General features: G+C 39.2%; 1 protein-coding gene across 4 annotated transcripts in view; it reads left to right on the top strand.

Annotated features, from left to right (window-relative positions):
* HBS1L (HBS1 like translational GTPase) overlaps positions 1-10,830 on the top strand; it is an 86,366-nt gene extending 75,536 nt beyond the window's left edge. For all 4 annotated transcript variants that reach the window (XM_038526068.1, XM_038526067.1, XM_038526069.1 and 1 more), the window contains 3 exons: positions 6,194-6,294; positions 8,877-9,021; positions 10,159-10,830. In XM_038526068.1, coding sequence (XP_038381996.1) covers positions 6,194-6,294; positions 8,877-9,021; positions 10,159-10,170 — 258 coding nt within the window. In that variant the 3' untranslated portion in view covers positions 10,171-10,830. The remainder of the gene's footprint in view (positions 1-6,193; positions 6,295-8,876; positions 9,022-10,158) is intronic.
* Positions 10,831-19,630: the final 8,800 nt, after the last annotated feature.

The raw sequence follows: 19,630 nt of genomic DNA, 5'->3' as shown, positions 1-19,630 counted from the left end.
GGTCATGCTCTGTTTATAGATTGATACTTTGCTTTTGCCACTTAACAGATAAAGTTTTTCCCATTAGGCTTTTTTTTTTTTTTTTTTATCAGCTTATATAGTACAGATTTGTATGATAATCAAAAGTATTTCTCAGTGGAATTAAATGGCTTGCCTTTGAAAATACAAACAGATTGTTTTTACCATTTGATACATCTTGAAATAATAATAAGATAGTAGTTGACCTTTAAACTTAATTTGGTTAGTGATAAGGTTTTTGAGGTTGGAAATAAATTTATTTAGCTCATTTAAATTCATTTTATACTTAATATACCTTTATTTGAGATAACCATGTGCTTTTTTTTTTTTAAGGATTTTATTTATTCATGAAAGACACAGAGAGAGAGAGAGAAAGAGAGAGAGGCAGACACACAGGCAGAGGGAGAACCAGACAGGCTCCATGCAGGGAGCCTGACATGGGACTCCATCCCAGATCTCCAGAATCAGGCCCTGGGCCGAAGGTGACACTAAACCCGCTGAGCCACCCGGGCTGCCCAACCATGTGCTTTGATTAGAGTTCTTTGTAATTATTTCTATGTAAATTTGATCAGATAAAAATTATAAGATACTGTTTTTAAGTATTTTAGTTTTATGAACATATTCCATTTCTCTCATATGCTGAAAAAAGGAGTAAAGTTTCTCTCAAAAAAAAAAAAATTTACAGTTGAAAACATTTAATTTTTAAATATTTAGAATTTATGTTTGATAGGCAAGAAACTACAGCTTATTTGCTATGAATGAATGATACTCGTTCTTAGAAAGCAGTATGTCCAATGGGGAGAAGATAGAGAGGTTGGTTACTGTATGTTTTTACTCATGCAGCAGTAATTTTTTGCCATTGGAGAGGCAGAGAGGTCAAGAGGTCAGTAGTTACTTTCAGTAGTAATACTGTCTTCCTGTCTACTGTAGTTTCTTAAAAATAAGTATGAATTGAAAGTTTGTCAGTGCTGTTTTATGAGATTCCACCTGTGTATATTGATTCATGAATACCCAGACGAAATTTGTTTCAGAAAAAAACAGTCAGGTTTTGTCACTTAATCTACCTCTTGTGGGAAGAAACCTTCAGTGTTTGTTTTGTTTTGTTTTAAAACCAAGAAAAGGCTTCCTAAGCGATTAAAATTTACTATTTAGGGAATAATTTCTTAATGCTACATAAATAAATTTGTGTCTCTTGGTTTATATGGTAAACTCTATTTAAGAAGAAAAAGTAGGAGAATGGGTTAGATTTTAACTAAATTCATACTTTTTATTGTGGTAGAATATTTCATAACAAAATTTACCATTTTAATCATTTTTAAATGTACAGTTCAGTGGCATTTAGTACACTTACATCATTCATTGTATGGCCATCTGTACTATCCATCTCGCCGAATTTTTCCTCATCCCCTTACTGAAACTCTGGACTCATTAAATAATAACTCCTTATTATTCTTTCCCTTTTTCCCCTGGTAACCTGTATTCTGCTTTCTCTATGAATTTGCCTATTCCAGATGCCTCATATAAGTGGAATCGTAACAATTTATCCTTTTGTGTCAGATTTATTTCACTTAGCATAGCATAATGTTTTCAGAGTTCATCAATGTTGTAACATGTTTCAGACTTTCATTTCTTTTTGAGATTGAATGCTATTCCATTGTATGTATATGCATACGTATTGTTTATCCATTCATCTGTTGATGGTCATTTGCATTGTTTCCATCTTTCAGCAATTGAACATTGGCATACAAGTATCTGTTTGAGCCCCTGCTTTCAGTTCTTTTGGGCGTATACCCAGGAGTGGAATTGCTGGATCCTATGATCATTCTGTTTAACCTTTTGAGGAATCACCAAACTATTTTCTTTTTTTTTTTTAAGATTTTATTTATTTATTCATGAGGGAGAGAGAGAGAGAGAGAGAGAGAGAGAGAGAGAGAAAGCAGAGACACAGGCAGAGGGAGAAGCAGGGTCCATGCAAGGAGCCTGACATGGGACTCGATCCCAGGTCTCCAAGATTAGGCCCTGGGCTGAAGGCGGTGCTGAACTGCTGAGCCACCTGGGCTGCCCACCAAACTGTTTTCCATAGCTGCACCATTTTACATTCCTGCCAGCGGTACACAAGGATTCTAATCTGTCCACTTTGTCATCAACGCTTGTTAATGTGTGTGTGTATCGGGGGTGGTGTGTGGTATTTGTTGTTTGTTTGTAATAGGCAAACTAATGGGTATGGAGTGGTATCTCGTGCTTTTGATTTGTACTTCCCTATTGGCTAGTGATGCTGAGTATCTTTTTACTTCTTTATATATTTTAGGTATTAATCCCTTGTCAGATACATGATTTGCAGATATATTCTTCATTCTGTGGTTTGTCCTTTTGATCTTTTAATAGTACTGTTTGATACACAAACGTGTATTTATTTATTTATTTATTCCTTTTTAAAGATTTTATTTATTTGGGATCCCTGGGTGGCGCAGCGGTTTGGCGCCTGCCTTTGGCCCAGGGCGCGATCCTGGAAACCCGGGATTGAATCCCACGTCGGGCTCCCGGTGCATGGAGCCTGCTTCTCCCTCTGCCTATGTCTCTGCCTCTCTCTCTCTCTCTCTCTCTCTCTCTCTGTGTGACTATCATAAATAAATAAAAATTAAAAAGAAAAGATTTTATTTATTTATTCATAAGAGATACAGAGAGCGAGAGAGAGAGAGGCAGAGGGAGAAGCAACTCTATGCAGGGAGCCTGACGTGGGACTCGATCCCGGTTCTCCAGGATCAGGCCCTGGGCTGCAGGTGGCGCTAAGCCGCTGAGCCACCTGGGCTGCCCATGATGCACAAAAGTTTTAAATTTTGATGAGGTCCCCTTTAGCTTTGTTTCATTGCTTATATTTTTGATGTCATATATAAGAAATCATTGCCAGCTTCAACATCAAGTAAACTTCTCCCTCTATTTTCTTTTATGAGTTTCATAGTTTTAGTTCTTTTGTTTGGATCTTTGATCCATTTTGAATTAATTTTTGTACATGGATAAAGTAAGGCTTTATCTTCATTCTTTTGCATGTAGATATTCCATTTTGCCAACACCATTTGTTGTAAAGACTATCCTGTCTCTATTTGAATGGTCTTGGCATCCTTGTTGCAAACTAATTGACCATATAAGCATTGATGATGGGTTACTCAGAGGTGTAAGGAAAATAATAATTTGGCTTATTTTGCCACCTAACAGATTATGTAGCTCCTTGTAGTTTATAAGACACTAGATAATTTTATTTTCACAACTGCACATGAATTACAGTGCTAACCCTTATTTGCAACTCTTCAAGCTAGTGTGTTTCAGAATGCAGAAATATTCAGATTATAGAAAGATGATGTGATGCATGCATTTTACATAAAACCCTTAACAAAGAACAGGGCAACATCCTGTAATTAAACATAGTAATCATTCTCTACCACAACTTATTAATATTAATGCTAAGTAAAATAAGTAAGGACTGGAAATTGCCTTATTTCAAATGCTGTTTACTACTTAAATAAGTTTATAGCAGAATTAGGAAAAAATTAGGTTTTCAGTCTTTCAGATTTTGGAATTACAGATAAGATTGTGGACTTATGTTAGTGTTGTCTGCACTTTAAGAATGAGGAATTGGAGACTTGGGAGTGGTGACTATCTGAATAATAAGTGATTAAGCCAGGACTCATTCTCAGCACTTTTCACTTTGAAGTGCAGTACTTTCTTTTTCTTTTACATTATGCTTCAGACTGCTTTGAATTATAGATGACTTTGATTATATAGAATATGAGTTAAATGTTAACATATAATTATTTTCCACTTATTGGCATATAGATTTTTTTCACTTATGTGTTCCATAAGGGTTTTGTTTTTGTTTTTATTTATTTTTTTTTTGTTTTTGTTTTTGAGGTACTATTTGGAAGGTGGTATGGAGATAAAAAACAAATTAAACTTACCCCCATACTGCCACAACCTGTTCTTCATCCACCTCATTGGATGGAACCCACCACATATAGCTCACAAATAGGTTAGAAGAAACTTAACTAGGTTCATATGCCTCTACTTTTTCAAATTTGGTAAGCCATGGTTGGAGACCAGTACCGATTTCATAGTCACACCCGAGCCAAGTAAGGTGATTTCCGCTTGTTTACCTGTTTGTTGCAAAAGAAATGTTTCTTAGATATGTAGACCCATATTTATGTTATTCATTGGTGCTCTTTGACCATTGGATGCACAAATGTGTCTTTACCACACGTTATGGAAGGCTTTTTTTCCCCCTAAGAATTGGTCATTAAATTTTTCTAGAATGTTTCTAGTTTATAAAGGTCAAATGCCATTGATTAAAAAAAATAAATAAATAAATAAATAAATAAATAAAATAAAACCTCCAAAAAACTCAAAACTAATTTGCCTTTGCAGAGAAATGGAAGTTCAGTTGTGCCTTAAAAAAAGAAACACCGTATGACTGATTTCCTCCATGTGTTTTAGGTGTTCTTATTCCTTCATTCTTATATTTATTTCACAAATATTTACTGAGTGCTGATTAAATATCTGGCACTGGTGTACATAGTTCCTAGTCTCTGTGAGTTTATATTTACGTGGGAGGACAGGCACTTAAAACAGCAGTTACAGTAAAGATGAGATGTTATGTTGTGGGATTATGGAACACAGAGGAAGGCATCTAGCTCAGACTAGGGGTTCAGGCTTCTTGCAAGAAGTGATGCTTTTCTCTGAGAGAGGTGGTATAGTAGGATGAGTGAGTTAGCCAGCTGAAGCTGATGTGTTCCAGCCAAAGGCATGATAGATGTGAAAACCTGAAAGTTAGAAAGGGCTTGGTTCATGTAGGTAGTGGAAGCTCAGTGCGACTGGAGTGGAGAAGGTGAGAGAAGATGGAGAGACGCTAGGCTGGAGAAATAAGTGAGGGTCAGGTTGAGAAGACCTTCGGTGCTTCTGTGGTTTTAAAAAGCAAAGATGTACCATTAAATTTGTCTTTTAGAAAATCAGTCTGGTAGACGTAATGAAGAATGGATGAGAGAGGGACAAGCGTGGCAGAGACAGACCAGGGAGGAGTGTGCGTTTTAACTCTCATGAGAGAGGATGGTCCTGGATTGAGGACAGCATTGTCCTGGAGAGAGGAGGAGACAGAATTAACAAAGTACTCCCTGAGAGACTCTGTTTTTAGAAAGTTACAGAGTCCAGGATTTTGCATCCATAAGTCCCCCTTGTATTTCTCTTTTCTGAATGTGCGAACTATTTCGGCCAGGAAGTTTCATCTTAGAAGTGTTTCTTCAGGCATGAGATGGTACTTCTAAGCAGTTAAACTTTAGCTTTGCTGCATCCTTAGTGTCTGGTCTTCCCACTATACCCCACTGTAGACAGGTTGCACACTTGGTGCTAATTGTTTGAATGAATTGTTTGAATGAGGATAGCCACTCTAATGCTGACTCCAGTTGACCTCAGCATAAAGTTCACCTCTGAAACATCATTGTGGCCACAGTAAGTCACTTAACCTTTTTGATATTAAACTTCCTTACATGTAAAACATGAACATAATAGCTAATATCCAGGGTCATCAATTAACTGAATGTTTACCATGTGCTAGACACCACTTCAAAATAACCTTGATTTTCCTTGGTGATAAGGAACCTGAGGCTGCAGGTGTTTAGGGGAAAAGGGCTTTTAAAGAACTTGGCCCAGATCATACACCTGGAAATTGTAGAATCAGGCCTGACTTCAAAGCCTGTCTAAATTCCCACATAATATTTTATTCTCATTATCCAACAATGAATACATTAAGTACTGGCAAATCTCACATGCTTCCCCTTCCCTCATTTTTATGATGAAACAGTTCACAACTGATGAGCATCTACTATACTGGGCACTGTCCCTGATCCTCTTCAGTTCTCTACACGATCCTGTAAGGAAGGTTGCGTGATCTGCTAAGGTTCAGATAGTAAGGTGGTGGAGGAGAAATTTGAACTGGCTTCCTGTGACCTGTTTCCCTTAGTAAGTTAGGGAATACCCTGATCACAGTGCTGGGTTTAGAGGAAGCAGCTGGAGACCCTGGAAGGTTCAGGCAGGAGTGCTGGGTATAATAATATGACGAGATGTGACTGTCCGAACAAAAGCCACAGATGTACGGTAAAGTGTTTTTTGATGTGACAAGTTTTTGTTTTAGGTGCTGTTACACTACCAGACTGTCAGTGAACCTGCTGTTATTAAACGATTGATTAGTGTCTTAAACAAAAGCACAGGTGAAGTGACAAAGAAGAAGCCAAAGTGAGTATTTTAATGCACAAATAGTGAACACAAGCAATTTAGTAGGTTTTTTTTTTACTGATTAATTCATTTTTATAGTGTTTCTCTTTGTGATAAGTGAAATCTGTTTTTACTTGCTTCAGAAATCTTTGTTTTCTTCTCAAAGACTAGATTAAAAGAAACAAAAAGCTTATTTAAGCTCCTATCTAGGTATGAATGGTAGATATAATTTCTATTTTGAATGTTGGCAGTGGGGTGTGAATTGTGTATAAAAATGTAAGTATAAATTTACATATATGTGTCAAGTTCTAGATACTAATGTTGTAAAAGTAATGGGCACTAAAAAAATCAGTTCTGCATTTTAGAGAATGAATTTGAATTAGGCCAAGCTACTAGTCCCAAATTCCAGCTGAGTGTTCTTGTCACTTCCTTAATAAGAATCATTCTCTATGCTAAGAACACTCCAGGAAGAAAGTGAATTATATATATACTCTATGGCATCTGTTTTTTTCCCCACCCAGAAATTATTTCTGTTTAGAATCCACTTGGAGCTTTAAGCTGAGGCAATCACCACCATGTTGTTTCCCTCTGATTACCATTAATATACAGGCCTTAGTGGACAGTTTCCTTTGGCTGGGACAAGGTTGGGATTTTTCAAAGGACGTGCTTCCTGAGAACTTAAGTTTCTTACCTAATTCAATAAAGGCTAACCATAGTTTGGCTTGGCTGCTTCAGCTTTGGGGTTTTCCTCACGTCAACCCTATGGGGAATCCCACCCAAAATCCCCCCCTTTTTCAGTCTTTGGGTGTTCCTCCTCATTTGTACCTTTGTAAGAGGCCAGAGGTGGTTAGTGGGTTAATAGGTTGGCTCTGAGTGGAAGAGTCTTCACACTGCTCTGAACCCATTCATGTCTGTTTCTCCCATTAGTTAGGAAGAAAGGGCTACTTAATCTCTCAAAGACAGTTCTTTAATAGTTCTTTTTATTTTATTTTTAAGATAAATTTTTAAAACATTGAAAATGATTGGCAATGTTCTATTGGTTTCAGGTGTGCAGCATGGTTTGACAGTTATGTGCATTTTTCAGTGCTCACCACAGTATAGTTCTTCATTCTTAACTTGAGTCCTTAGCTTCTGGCATGGCTTTAGTATCTGCCATCATGTTCTGAGAAATATAACTATATAATAAATATAATGGATAAAATTTCTTGGGGACCACTATTTCCTAGGCTCTATTTTCACATGGTTTATATTCTTAGCAATTATATGAAGCTGCACTATTTCCTCCACTTTTCAGATAAGGAAACTAAAGTTTAGAGAGGTGATATAACATATTCATGTTCACAGAGCTAGCAAGGGGCAGAGTCAGGGTTTTAACCTAGTCAGTTGGTTCACATAAATTATATTATTTTTGGCAGGAGCCAGGTTGTTTGACCCACCCAAGTGACTTGGAGAATTCTCAATCTAAAAATTGACTTACCTAATCCTGAATTTTCCCCTCCCTGCTCCTGCTACAAAGTCCTTGCTCTATGATGCTAGGTTTTAATATATTCTCATATTAGTTTTCCTTGGCCCTTTATTTGTAGCTTCTCTCTATTTTGCACCAATGCCATTTGGTCTTTCTTGTTCATTTCCACTTCAGGTATATTGTAGACTCGATTGCTTTATATGGAATGGAATTGCGCTTTTTGGAAACAAAATTAAGTGCAAATAATGAATATATTAGATGATCTCCTTTCTTAGGAATAGGACTTTGGATTGAAATTGTCCAAAACCAATATTTGGAAATTTTGGAATTCTTTTTTAGAAACTTGTTCAGCTTATTCTAATTTGTCCCTGAACTTATCTTTCAGAAGGAGAGTTTGCTATCTTCTGTCTTTCTAGAGCACATCAAAATTAAATTAGACAACCTTTGCAAAGTGCCCCCTTTTGGTCTCTACTCTTTCAGTAAGTTTGGGTGAGCCCATGTACAAGGATTTTGTACAATCAGGCTCATGCCTCCCTCCCATTTTCTACAAACACCATATTGTGGAAAAATCGTATGTGATTTTACTCTGAACCCCTGTTAAAGACGCACTATTCCTGTGTGAGAAAAGAGAGGGAAAGGAGGGGAAGAGAGATTTAGAGTAGTCTGTTGGCACTAGGAGATTGTCCTCTTCATAGATAACTTCCCAGCATTAATCCACCAGTTAGAATTTTACATTGTATTCCTCTTTTACAATGAAAATTCTTTACTTTATTGAGTCTTTCAATTGCATGAGGAATGAAAGGGAAGGCTTTGGTAGAGGGTCCTTGAGCATTTTAGAGTATAGGGTCCTTCAAGAGTTGTATTTGGAAGATTGGTTTAGAAATATATAAAATATCTATCTATCTATCTATCTATCTATAAAATGAACCAGCTAATATTTATTATATCTAGAATTATTCCTCTCATTTCTTTCAACTAACCCAGAAAATTTAGGCACATATTTTCATTTTTAAAAACTTCTTTTCTTCTTAAGTTTTTGAAAGTTGATTTGTGAATGTGAAATCTTTATTTTTCAGTTTATTGCCTTTCTTTACCTGTATGGGATATCCCTGTTCCTCACCGACTTTTTACTTGACAGATTATTGACCAAAGGCCAGAATGCCTTGGTGGAGCTGCAGACACAAAGGCCAGTTGCTCTGGAGCTGTACAAAGACTTCAAAGAGCTGGGGAGGTTCATGCTGCGCTACAGTGGTTCTACGATTGCGGCAGGCGTGGTCACGGAGGTATTGCAAAGGGGGTGGTCGCTTCCTTTGTCTGCATGTCTTTACCTATTTTGTAAGAATAATTGCTGAGCATTTATGGCTTAAGGGGAGCACAGTTAGGATATTAGAGTAAGATTTTTAAATTTATAGTAAAATTAATTTTTAAAAGATGGCAAGAAAATGTTTGGTTTTAGAACTTTTCATAGTGAGGCTTCCAAACTCTTCTTCATGCATAATGTTTCTCAAAATTAAAGTAAGTTTATTGAAAAAGAGATTTGTAAGTAGGCAACCCAGATTAAGAGAATGCAGACTTTAAGAGTCAAATGAATTGGGGGAAGTGATTTCTCTTAATAGGATGGCCCTCATTGCCTTTTTTTTTTTTTTTTTTCTTTAAAGAACTGGTTCTGAGTGCATTTGAAGTGATTCATTCAGAAGGTTCAATTAATGTTTCTGAAAGGGACCTATTGTATCATGTAAGGTGCAGTTGAATTTTGGAGAAAATAGCCAGAGGTGAATCAGCACTTCAGTGATTTAAACCTTCTTTCACATAATCATGAGTAATATAAATCTTAGAAATACTGTATTTTTAAAGGGGGCTTCGTTACTTCATATGATTGTTTTTTACATAAAAATTATTCAGTTCATTTAATAGGATATCTACTTTGAATGTAGGGTTTTATGTTGCATCAAAATTCAGTTATACGTGCATCCTGCAAAAGGCTTTAGAGTTCAGCTGCCCACATTTGTTTTTGCCCCTCTGATTCATAGCAGCACAAGCACATTTTCTCCTTCAGTTCATTTACCTGTAGAAACAGGGTAGTATAACCAACCTCCCAGAGATATGAGTGAAGGGCTCTCACAAAGCATGTGGCATAGTCATTGGCATTCCGCAAATGTTACCTAATGCACTATCATCAACATCACAATCTGCCAAAGCATTCTTTCTAAAAGAGCATTCTAGAAGATACAGTTTCTTATAGAAAATAATGGAGAAATTGTAGCAAACCTCAGAAATAGCATGACTGGAGAAGGGGAAATGTTGCATGAAAAAAGAAAAGTTTCATCTTGATATAATGATTATATTGTTGCCATTTTCCTTTTGCTGTTGTTCTTTAAGTGCAATTGATTAAATCATAGCACTTTTTTTTTCTTTTACAGATAAAAGAATGATGAGTCAGAATTTCTACCATGTTTCCAAATGCAATGAAATAGCTAAGCTTTGTTTTTAAAGAATTCAGTTGTTCAGTTAAAGGAACAATGTGCAATTGGTATTTTTTTAAAATGAGAACCTTAAAACGATATAATCAGCGGCAAAGAAGTATTAATCATCGCTCCTGCAAAAATTTCAAGTTGCCAAATGACAAAGAAAGGCTAATATTGCACTTTCATTAAAAAAAAAAAAAAAAGATTTTCCCTTGAAATGTTAGTGAATGGATTTACTTTGCTGAGGTTTATGGGAACTATCTGAAATATGTATTAGAAGACATTCAGTCATCATGAAATGAAATCTACTTCCAGCCAAACCTCAAAATATTTACAGTGTCTTCTTGATTTTCAACTCTACTGCACATATTTTAAGGAAAAGTAACCAAACTGAGTTGTTTAGGCAGTTAATATTCAACCTGAGCAAATTTTTTTTTTAATTAACTCTAAGAAGAGATTTGCTGAAGGTTATAGAAAAGGTATTTTATGTTGAACATAAGAATATTCTTCTTCCAACAAGTGAACTTTTGAAAGCTTAGTTTGGAATTAGTGGAAACTGTCCCTTTGATAACCAAGATATTATTTAAGGTGTAAAGCGAGCTAATAAAATGTCTTAGTTTGAGCATACCTGCAGACTGTGTTTTGTTTCTTGGATTCTGTTTATGAGATTCTCTACCACATCTTTATCTTGCATATTTTATAGACTGCAAGTCCCCTGTGAGTAAAAGTCATGTTTTTCTTTGAAGTTTTAACGGCAAATTCCAACGTATATTTAGTTGAGTATTTGTTGAGTGGTTTCCTGAGCATAAGTTGCTTTAGAGGAGAATTTGTGCTCAGCTGAGCCTCAGACTCTGATCTGATGGATTATATGATAAGCTTTTTTTATTGGGAAATGGTGTGACTTATATGTTGATGACTTACCATATACATCGGCATTTCTTTTATTCTGTGGAAGAATAACATCCATATGCTAAAATGCACAAAGCATAAATTCTTGGTGAATGATCACACAGTGAACACACCCATATAATACATTTCTTTCCTGAAAAGTATTTGAATAGTTGTTACTTCAGAGTTTACTTGCTCAGGTAAGAAGGTGTCTTATTTATGTATTACGTTAATCAGGAATTTAACTGGTAAATCTGACACAATTAAAAGTGACTTAAGCAAAAAAGAAGACTAGCAGTAGACTTGCTTTGACTCCACCCAGATCGAGCAGCTCCCAGTGTTAGCAAAGACTCATTTATGCTCTGCCTTCTCCGGTGTGGGTTTTGCCCTCAGACTCCATACAGAACCCCCTGTAATCCCATATCTGGGACCCTTGGGTGGCTCAGGGGTTGAGCGTCTGCCTTTGGCTCAGGGTGTAATCCTGGAGTCCTGGGATCAAGTCCCACGTCAGGCTCCCTGCATGGAGCCTGCTTCCTCCTCTGCCTGTGTCTCTGCCCCTCTTTCTGTGTGTGTCTCTCATGAATAAAATAAAATAAAATAAAAAAATCCCACACCTAGATCTTCAAAGCCTTCATCAGGGCCAAGGGCAGGTTTAAAGAGCATGTGTTTTCCAGAATTTCTAGAAACATCTCATCATTGACTATAACTGCATTTAATTTCTTTGGGGCATCCTTGTATTTGAGTATGAAATTAATCACCCACAGCACATAGCTGAGATTCATGGGAGGGTTGGAAGGAAATTCAGGGTGCTTTAGGAGAGGGAAATGAATTCAGACCTGGTAGGACTAAGGACAAGAACAGGAAGCATCTTCTGCTGTGTTAGAAAAGGCCATGATGGGGAATTCCTGGGTTGCTTAGCAGTTTGGCACCTGCCTTTGGCCCAGGGCGCGATCCTGGAGTCCCAGGATCGAGTCCCACGTCGGGCTCCCAGCATGGAGCCTGCTTCTCCCTCCTCCTGTGTCTCTGCCCACCTCTCTCTCTCTGTCTATCATAAGTAAGTAAGTAAGTAACTAAGTAAGTAAGTAAGTAAATAAATAAATAAATAATAAATAATCTTTAATAAAAAAGGACATGATTAATTTATTCTTATTTAAAACAAATGGTAGTAGCAGTAGTAGAAATGAGTTTATTTCTTCCCTCTTAAATTGTGATCAAGTGCAGTCTTTTTATTTACATTATGTTTACAGCTGTTTGTTGCTTTAGGGAGTGGTGACATTAAGGGGACCACCTGTGGGACACATGTGCCGACAGTGGAAAGTTGGGGTTAAGAGACAAGACAAGACAAGACATACAGCAAGCATGCCCAAGGTTGGCTTTGGTGGAAATCCTCCCCCTGAAACTTCTATGAATACCAGTAATAGTATATTCATTGGGGTTACTTTGCTTCCCATACTGTGTTTCTTATTCCTATGTGTGGTTTTATTGTTTATTGTTTCTTCGCAGGAGTGGCTTTGTTCTCTGATCTCAACTCTGTGAGTCTCTACTGCTCAATTGGCCTCTGGAGTAACTAGGCTTAAAAAACATAGATCCATGTTTTTGATTTGTTACTGTTTTTTCACGTGTTCATTATTTATGACAGTATTGGAGCCTCTCTGTGATCTTTTTATTTTGTGATGTAGCAAGATTTTTCAAAAAATATATTATGCAAAATTATTTAAATGTCCCTAGCAACATTCCTGATCTGTCGGAGTTCATCAAGATTGTGCAGCTGAAACACACCACACACACACACACACACACACACACACACCCCTTCCAGAAGATGACCCGATAAAAATTACTGGGTCATCACTTTTCTAGTTTTCCTCTAAAATGTTCATAGAGATAGATGATTGGAAAAACATTCCTTCCTTCCTCAACATGCACCTGCCATACTTTAGGCACAGGAGAGAGCTCTGGAGTGCAGGTCTTCATTGGGCTGACAGCTCAGCCGGGCGCAGCGGGGGTGGGGTGGGGGGGATGGGGAGGTGCTCTAGGTACCACATACTACAAAGGCGAAGTAACAGTATGAAAGCATCCAGCAAGAATGTACCCTAAGGACAACACAGGTCTAAGTAAGGAGGGGGAGCCATTAATGCTGAAGTCAAATTTTACTTACACAAAAGCTTCTTATGAGTCAAAGTAATTCAGCCTGTAAATCACAATCTCCCTCCCACCAATTTAGAAATTAGTGGAGGTAGAGAGAGAGACACACATTTTGCTTTGGCAAAATCATCCAAGAGGGCAGTCTTCAAAACAGCAACATTAAAAATCCCACCAACAGTGAAAACCATTCTTTAGAACCCATCCACCTCCAGTAAGAAGAGCCACATCAATGAGAATATTAACATTAGGACCAGAGCTGGCACAAGCCAGCAGAATCACACACTGAGGTGAGGGACAGATGCAAGTGGCAGGATGAGCCCAATGGTAACCCTTGTTTGAGCTATTGAAAGCCTTTCTGTATCAAAGGGCTTATGAAAAGTAGAATGGATGTATAATGAACAATCCATTTCTTTGAAAATGCCAAACCTAGTCAAGATTAAAAAAAAAAAAAACAGGATTGAGATGAGGTAGAAGACAAGGTGATAAAGATTAATTGGAATGGGAAGTGTAACATGAGGTTCAGCTCTTGTGTATCATCATCGCTTTCTCAGGGAACCCTGGACTCTGCTTCCAGTAACAGAAGCTGGGTTACTGTGGCTTTCATAAGACCTAGTTCCTCTCCTTGGAATACGTTCATGGCTGGAATTTCATATTTACTTTTGTAATTCACTGTTTTTTTTCCTACTGAAATTAAGTCTCAAGAGGAAAGAGACCTTTTCTGTTTATTATTTAATTATTGGTATAGACCCTAGCACATACAAGTGTTAAATGACTGAAATAATTCACGCTGGTGGTAGCAATATGAATGATTTTAATTTCCTTAAGTCTATGTTGTCTGAAAATCACAAGCTTTTATTTCTATTTGAATGCTGTGTGTACAGGGGCTATTTTTATAATGAAGGAAAAAGAAAACTTACAGAAGCAAACTTTAGCACTGCTTCTAACTGTCTGTTAAGCCACAGCCCTGCTTTGGAGTCTTTCCTGTGCTGAGGTGAGCCTGGGAGATTCATATGTGCTTGTATCTCAGCATCAGGACAAGAAGGCACCTGGCTGTCAGGGATTCTGGTGGCTGAGGGAACTTGATGCATTTGAGCTTGCCAACATTGGGCTTGGATAAAATTCTTCTAAAGATGATTATGAAACACAGTAACAGGCCTGCAGAAAAATCAGAAGTATGTGTAGGGTTCTGAGCAGATGGAGGCAAAAACCTTTCTGGTGTGTTGTAGGTAACAAAAGTTTTCTTTAACTGCCTCATGGTGTCTGTGAGATGAAGATTGGTGGGTTGAGAAGACAATCAGGATAGGTTAGAAGAGATGGCATGGGAACCTAATCATAATAGCAACATCCAAATACCAAAGCCTGTAAAATAGATACTGATTACAGAAAGGGAATTGATGATCTAGAAGTTGTCCTTGGAAACCACCCCTAGACTATAGAGTACATGGGTAGATGAAAGCGATAAACAGACCCCAAGGTCGCACCTGAAGAGAGTATACCGTTTTTATGCAAAATATTACGAAGGGATTACAACCACATTTTTTCTGTTAAAACTTTTACATTTCTAAAATTAAAAATCTTGGGAACAAAGCAAAGCTCCCAAAAAAGTCATCTTCAGAGAAATTAAGTAGTAACCCCAGTCTTCTGTAGCATTAAATTTCAAAAGTCAAAGCAACACAGGAGCTGAACATATAAAACTTCAAGTTAGAGAGATTGCAACCCACTAACTCATTATTCAGCTGTGTGGTGTTTACAGGTGAGGGTAAGTTGTCCTTGTGGAAGAGGGGTGAAGGAAGTGGGGAGGCAGGATGTAAAATGTTCAGATCATGGAGGTAGTTCAGAACTTTATCAGGGAGGTCATGATAGAATATTCTGCGGCAAGCATATGCTGGTGCCCATCATTTGTGGATGTCATTGGTCAAAGATCACCAGGGCACAGCTAGTCAGAATTATTTCCATTGATCCTTGCTGTAGCAACAGAGACCACACACCATAGAGGATGATGAGGTCCTTCTCAGAAGGCAGGTTTAAGGGGGGGCTTGTCAAAGTATTTGGCACATGTAAGTAGGTAATTCTGAGGAGAGCTCAAGTGAGCAAGGATTTCTTCTGGTTTGGGTGCTGTCAGGGAAGAATTCTGCATCTGGGGAACCCAATTTTATCTAAGATGTAGGGGTGATGCAAGAAGATAAGGTGGTGACAGTCACTCCAGTTAAATACAAGAGGGGGGTGCTTAATCATTCTTAAGATTTGCACAGTACTTGGGTTTTCGCTCCGTGTGATTAGCGGATCTCACTTCATTGGGATCACAGAGTGACCTTGTGTGATGTCAGAGAATTAGGAATTGTTAATGTTTGATAGAAGAACACCATGGCCTACATGTGAGGGCCAGGCTGGCTTTTAGCTCCCAGAAGCAACTTTTCCTCACATGGAAATCACTTAAATAAGTAGAAATAATAGTGCAAAACAACATAAATAGGTCCATTGAATTATACCGAAATATAGGGACTCCAAATAGCTTGTGGCCTTTGTAATATCAATTCAGTACCCCATTACCTGGACTTAATTTTGTGATTCTCAGAGCAGTGTTCTCCTGCTGGGGAAGGTGCACACTTTCACTTTGCCAGGCTCCTGTGTTCCCCACACTGGTCTCATGATATGACGCTACAGTGGAGAGACCTGAGCTCCCTGAAAGGCTGGAAAAGCAGTAGGGGGAAGAACGAAGGCTCAGAAAGGAAAGAGCTGTCTGCTGGTCGAGGTTCTTGTGGAGACAGAGGGAGGTGGAGTCCTGAATAGGAACTTTCTCTGCCTGGCATCACTTACTTCCTGTCTGCCTGTTAACGTCCTCCCCATCCTTCCTTACCATCTCCAAGTTCCATCCTCTGATCCCTTTATTGAAACGGGGAGCTCTCCATCCCCTGCCTGGGTTTCTGCTGAGCATAATGCATACGTCTGGGATGCCCACATCCTATTACACTGTGGCTGGTTTAGCGCTGTCTCCCCTGGTTGAAGGTGACTTCCCCTAGCACCAAGTACCCAGATGTCTCCCTATGGCTTCTGGCAAATACTACACACTGTAGTACTTCCTGGTACTGCAGCTACCTGGGTAATTCAGAGCTCCAAAAACACTTGAGAGCTCTCTAAATCAGGAAATACCTATCCTTTTGAAAAGGAATAACTTTTGTCTATGAGGTGAAAACACCTTATCCTCATCTGAAATATTCTAGAACCATTCTTCAGAATATTAATATGCTCCATATACCATGTTTATAATTTTTGTCCATTGAGCTGACAGTCTTGAGTCTTGTATTCTCACTGTGCAGGACCTGGCACTGATCATCCGCTGGGCTGCAGCGGGGGCAGATCTGGTCGCTGCTAATGGGAATACACTTGAATGCTCCTCCAGGGGCATGATCCGAATGGCTCAGCACTCAGCAGAACACACACTCAAGAGCAGGGGGACCAGTCCAGGGGATTCAGGAGCAGGTCACATCCAGGGGCACAGTGATGCAGGTGGAACTGCCAGGGAGTGGGATCTCTATTCCTAGGCCTGGATATAGGATTTTAAGTCTTAAGGGAAGCCTGGCAAGAGATGACTGGTCCCACTTTTTGAGGGAAGGGCATGAAGGCAGGTTAGGGCTTGGGTTGAAGTGAGGCCGGATGCCGTGTCCTCAGGAAGCTCTGGTTCCAGAGTTAGGTATGTGGTTGACCTGCACGCAGGGATCAATGGTTATAGTCTGAGCAGAAAGGGGCTGGTAGGACGGAGGGAGAAGGCAGCGAAGGGCCATTGCATCACGCCAAAATGCACCAGGTCAAGTTGGACAGCAAGTGGTGCAAAGACTGGAGCATTCCTGTGAGTAGTACCCATGTGCCCATGTCTGCTAGAGGCTGGGCCTCTTTCTGTGTGGGGAAGTTCTGAGAAGCACTAAGCACTTTTTAGAAGTACTGAGTCCGGTTTTTCACATTATTCTGCTATTATGTGGCAGAAAATTCCATCCCTGCGGTGTCCTTGGAAAGTCCCTTTCTTTATAAAGCTCTCCCTTAGGTAGTCCTCTAGTTGGACTCTTTGGGATTATTATGAACCACACAAAAAGAAAAAAAATCTGATTAATCGATCCACATTAGTCTCCGTTGCTTCTGGCACATAATCAGGTTTTTTGTTGTTGTTGATTTTTTTTGTTTTATTTTTCTCAATAGCTCGGGTGAGAGAAATTTCAGTTGAATGGGTGAGGGAGTGGGAGGGTGATGCATATTTTCAAGTAGGAAGTGCTTGGGTGGGCTTCTAGAAGGTTCAGAAGGAGCAAAGAAGGGGCACCTGGGTGGCTCAGTCAGTTAAGTGTCTCCCTTCGGCTGCAGTCGTGATCCCAGAGTCCTGGGACTGAGCCTTGTGTCAGGCTCCCTGCTCAGTGGGGGGGCTGCTTCTCCTCCTCTCTCTGCCTCTCCCCTCACTCATGCTCACGCGTGCTCTCTCTCTCTCTCTCTCTCTCTCAAATAAATGAGTAAAATCTTTAAAAAATGAGCAAAAAAGACACTAGAAGCTGAGAGTTGGAGAATCAGAGACACAGGCTAGGAAAAGTGTGTCCATCTGGCCTGGGTAACCCCCCACACCTGCCCCTAGTCTCTCTGCCCTAGGCTCCTTACTACTTCATTGTGTGGGGCCAGTGCTGGGGTCTGCAAACCATGTTGCTTACGGTTCTTGGCTCTTGCCAGCTGGCTTTCGCTAACTAGGCCTGGGAGGAAGGGGAGGGAGAAGATGCTACCTTCTGTCTCCAGTCCCTGTCAGCATGTCTGCAGCCAGGGCCAACAGCTCCCACCGCAGCCTTCCCGGCCCACGGCTCTGCAGCTGCAGCCACACTGCAGGTCAGCCGCATCCCCTGCTACCCGCCTCTCCCTCCTGTCCCCAGTCTCAGCCGTGGTGGCCTCTCTTCCATGGTACTACATGTTACTATTGTCTGGGTACCTCAACAGGACTGGCTCCTCTCTCAGCCCTCTAACACAGTGTAACCGTTTCCTCCTATTATATTTGGAAACGCCTACATAGTTTCTGTGTTCTGGAACAGACCCTGGCTGTATGTAGTATTTGTCCATGTATATATATTCCTATTTATGTGTAACCAGGTATCCAACAGACACGCATCAAAATGACCCAAAATCATTAACGTAGATAAAGGAAAAAGAAAAGGAAATGTTAAGAATTTTAGGCTGAGAAAAAAAAAAAATTCGTCTTTAAACTTGTTCCCAGCTTCTTACTAGGTAGGGAGAAGGAGTCTCAAGAATTTAGCAGATTAAATTAATAAATTTAATTAATTTAAATAAAATGAGTTAAAATTCCAAAGTTTCTGCCGAGCCTTTGAGCTGCAAAGGAGAAAAAACTAGGGGGGTTGGTCCTTTGTTCAGCAGACCATCATAGGGCAGTTTTAGATTTGCAGAAAGGCCTCAAGTTTAGTTTGCACAGGGAATGGAGAGCCTCTTGCTTTGCATCCGTAATCAGCAAAAATTTTGACGATTACTTAGAGAAAGACCTTTTTTTTTTTTTTGGAGAAAGACCAATTAAGGCAGGAGCAGAGAGGGCCTAAGGACATGTGTAGCCTGCAAATATGCCAAATGACCAATGAATTTAAAATATTGGCATCTCACATTTGACTAAATTTTAACTACAAAATTGCATACTCATACAGGTTCATCATACATATTCAAGAAATCTAAAACTATATGGAGCAAAAAGAGGAAGAAACCCTCACCCCCTGCCCATCCCCCTCAAGCAGGAATCCAAGGAGATCCTATTGCATATATTATACACTAGCTTTGTTTTTTTACTTAACAGTACATCCTTTCAGTGGCTAAATAACATTCCTTGTTCTGGGTGACACAACTCATTATAATCATTGCCAGTTGGTTGGCATTTCTATTTTCTATTTTGAAATTACCATAAAAACGATGCCCTGTTCCTTACCTACTTGTACCTGAGCAAGAAATTCTATGGGAGAGATTTGGGGAAAGGGAATTACTAGCCTCGAGGTGGGCACACTTAAAATGCTGACACTGCCCGATTGCCCTCACCAGTGTCTGTGGAGGAGGAGAGTGCGTGCTTTTCTGCATCCTCGCACAGGGGCAGGCATTACAGGCCTTTTAAAGTGTCTTCTAGTCTGGCTGGGGAACCGGGGCACCTCTTTGTATTTCACATTCCCTTGATTAACAGTGAGGCAGAGTACCTTTCATACTTTCATTAGCCAACTGCATCCCTTTTGCTATGAATTGCTTTTTTATAGCCTTTGCTTATTTTTTTTAATTGGATTGTTCATTTCCCTTTCTAGTTTATAGGAATTCTCACATGCATCATGGATATGAATCCCTGTGTATTACTTGTACGCAAGCATAAATGTGGCTTGTACCCTTACTG

The sequence above is a fragment of the Canis lupus genome, chromosome 1 (assembly GCF_011100685.1).
Source record: "Canis lupus familiaris isolate Mischka breed German Shepherd chromosome 1, alternate assembly UU_Cfam_GSD_1.0, whole genome shotgun sequence".
NCBI lineage: Eukaryota > Metazoa > Chordata > Mammalia > Carnivora > Canidae > Canis > Canis lupus.
This window is presented reverse-complemented; position numbering and strand designations above follow the sequence as displayed.